General features: G+C 30.5%; 1 protein-coding gene across 3 annotated transcripts in view; it reads left to right on the top strand.

The window, feature by feature from the left end:
• The first annotated feature begins 255 nt into the window (after positions 1 to 255).
• Positions 256 to 2,157, top strand: part of LOC119637973 — a 16,140-nt gene continuing 14,238 nt past the window's right edge. Inside the window, exons 1-2 of one of the 3 annotated variants that reach the window (XM_038034459.1) lie at positions 439 to 465; positions 1,105 to 1,292. Coding sequence is in view for 2 of the 3 variants with exons in the window: in XM_038034457.1 (XP_037890385.1) it covers positions 1,435 to 1,491 (57 nt within the window). In the remaining variant the exon portion in view is untranslated. Of the gene's footprint in view, positions 292 to 438; positions 466 to 1,104; positions 1,293 to 1,343; positions 1,492 to 2,157 lie in introns of those variants that run through there. The other 2 variants (XM_038034458.1, XM_038034457.1) reach the window with 2 other exon arrangements.

The raw sequence follows: 2,157 nt of genomic DNA, 5'->3' as shown, positions 1-2,157 counted from the left end.
TATAAATACGTTGGCTTTCAAGCATTTTAGCTTTAATAGTAATTTTGTCCTTGACATTGTGTTACCAGATTGTGTTTGCTGATATTAAATACATATATATATATATATATATATATATATATATATATATATACATATATATATACATATGTACATATGTATATTTGTATATGTATTTATATGTATATATATTCGATTATATGTGCACACATATAATTAATTAAAAGAGAAACTATCTTGCATTTATTTTCGCTCATAATTATTGAAATTTAAAAAACAATGTCGATTAATGTAAGTTGGCGGTTTGTTATTGCTCTATTCTTATGTAATCGTTTAAATTCCTTTTCAAAGAAAAAAAACAAAAAAAAAATAATTTATCCCGAAAAAAAAAGAAGTGGAATATCGTCATCAACGTAGAGAAAGTGTAGTGCATTTGTGCACAAACAAATCTATATGCTTGCTAATGTGCGAAAGACAAAAATTACAAAATATTGTAACTTTCACAAAAGTGAAAGTTCAGTAAAATAATTGCAAGAAAATTTGATGTTCATCAGCCTCGCTCACGCACCACAGAAGTGTAAAATGTGAACGTAGAAGATACATTTGAAAAAGAAAACAAAAATAAATAAATAAATAAAAAATGAAATTTTGATTCAAAAACCGGAAAGCGAAGCGATTATTAAAGAATCTTCTTTGTTACATTTTCTTTTTGCGTGTATGTTTTTGTTTACGAACTCTTACACATATTGTAAATAAAACGACCAGAACAACCGATAAACAAGTGAAATGATTTTTAGATCCATTCGATCTGATTGCTGCAATCAGAAACATTGAACTCCAAAACTAATATCTTGTTACGGTTGAGCCGAATGCAGTTCTATCTTTTCATTATCAGGTTACAAATAAAAGAACGGAATTACATTTAGGGAAATCATAATTATAAAGCTTCCGGAACTCAAAGTCTTCAACATCGATGCCGAAATCTTCCGACAAGTTAAATACATATAAAAATAAGGTTTTGACACTTAATAAATAAATATTTTGCTTATCCTAGCAGAAAAGAGAGCAACTTTAAAAATTTTAATGCATTTAATGCTTTTTCAGCCGTACATAGCTAAACATCAATTAAACGCTTTCTCTCCAGTTGCAACATCATACACTGATTTTATTTGCTCTTATTAAGAAAAAAAATCTCTTATCCTTATAAGTATTAACGAATTAAAAATATCATACTTTGGCTGTTATTACACAATTTAACAAATATCGAGGTTCTTGAGGGAGACGAAAATAAGGTATTTATAAATATTTAACGCTAGCGTAACTGCTGGCATGACCATAACCGTGGTGTTGCGAATGATGGCCATCGTGAGCATAAGTATAGACTTCAGGATGAGCGGCATGATCTAATTGCTTAACTACAGCATTGAAACCGTTATGCTTATCAGCAGTATAATCAACGACGCGAGTAGTACCGTCGGCTTCTTTGAGAGTGTATGTACCTATAAACAAATCAAAATAATTGTAAAATCATTTAAATGGTAAAACTTGGTGTCATGGCTAAAATCGTAGTCGATTCTTTTTTTATATTTTACGTAACTAATTATTTTATTATTATTATCAACACATTATCAGTTCAGACCAATGTATAAAAATTGCAAAATCTTTTATCAATTGTAATTTTATCTGTTGGCCTCACTCGAACTCATTCTTGCACATTCATTCATTTCAATATAAAATATATTTTCAAAATTTAAACTTCCTTTTCATTGTTTTTACGCAAACTTCGTTGTGATCAGAAGATATTGCCATCTCTTTCGTAATAATGATTAAAAGTATTATTAGATTGACAAAGATATGATTTTTGCACTTACCCTTAACCTTATCGCCTTCACGTGATTCCCATTGTTTTTTTATATCGCCAGTCTTCAAATCCTTTACGCCATATTCAAATTCATATTTCGGATATGAATGATAGTCATGATCATCATGACGTCCATGATGATAAGGTTGAAATTCGTTGTAATGACCGTGACCCCAGTCATGCTTTTGCATAGGCTGCTCGTGCTTTACTACAGTTGAATAGCTGCTGCCATGACTGCCATGCAAATAACCAGCAGCACCCCAACCAACCAGGACCAACAAGGCTATCATGCTAAG

The sequence above is a fragment of the Glossina fuscipes genome, unplaced genomic scaffold (assembly GCF_014805625.2).
Source record: "Glossina fuscipes isolate IAEA_lab_2018 unplaced genomic scaffold, Yale_Gfus_2 61, whole genome shotgun sequence".
Classification (NCBI taxonomy): Eukaryota; Metazoa; Arthropoda; class Insecta; order Diptera; family Glossinidae; genus Glossina; species Glossina fuscipes.
This window is presented reverse-complemented; position numbering and strand designations above follow the sequence as displayed.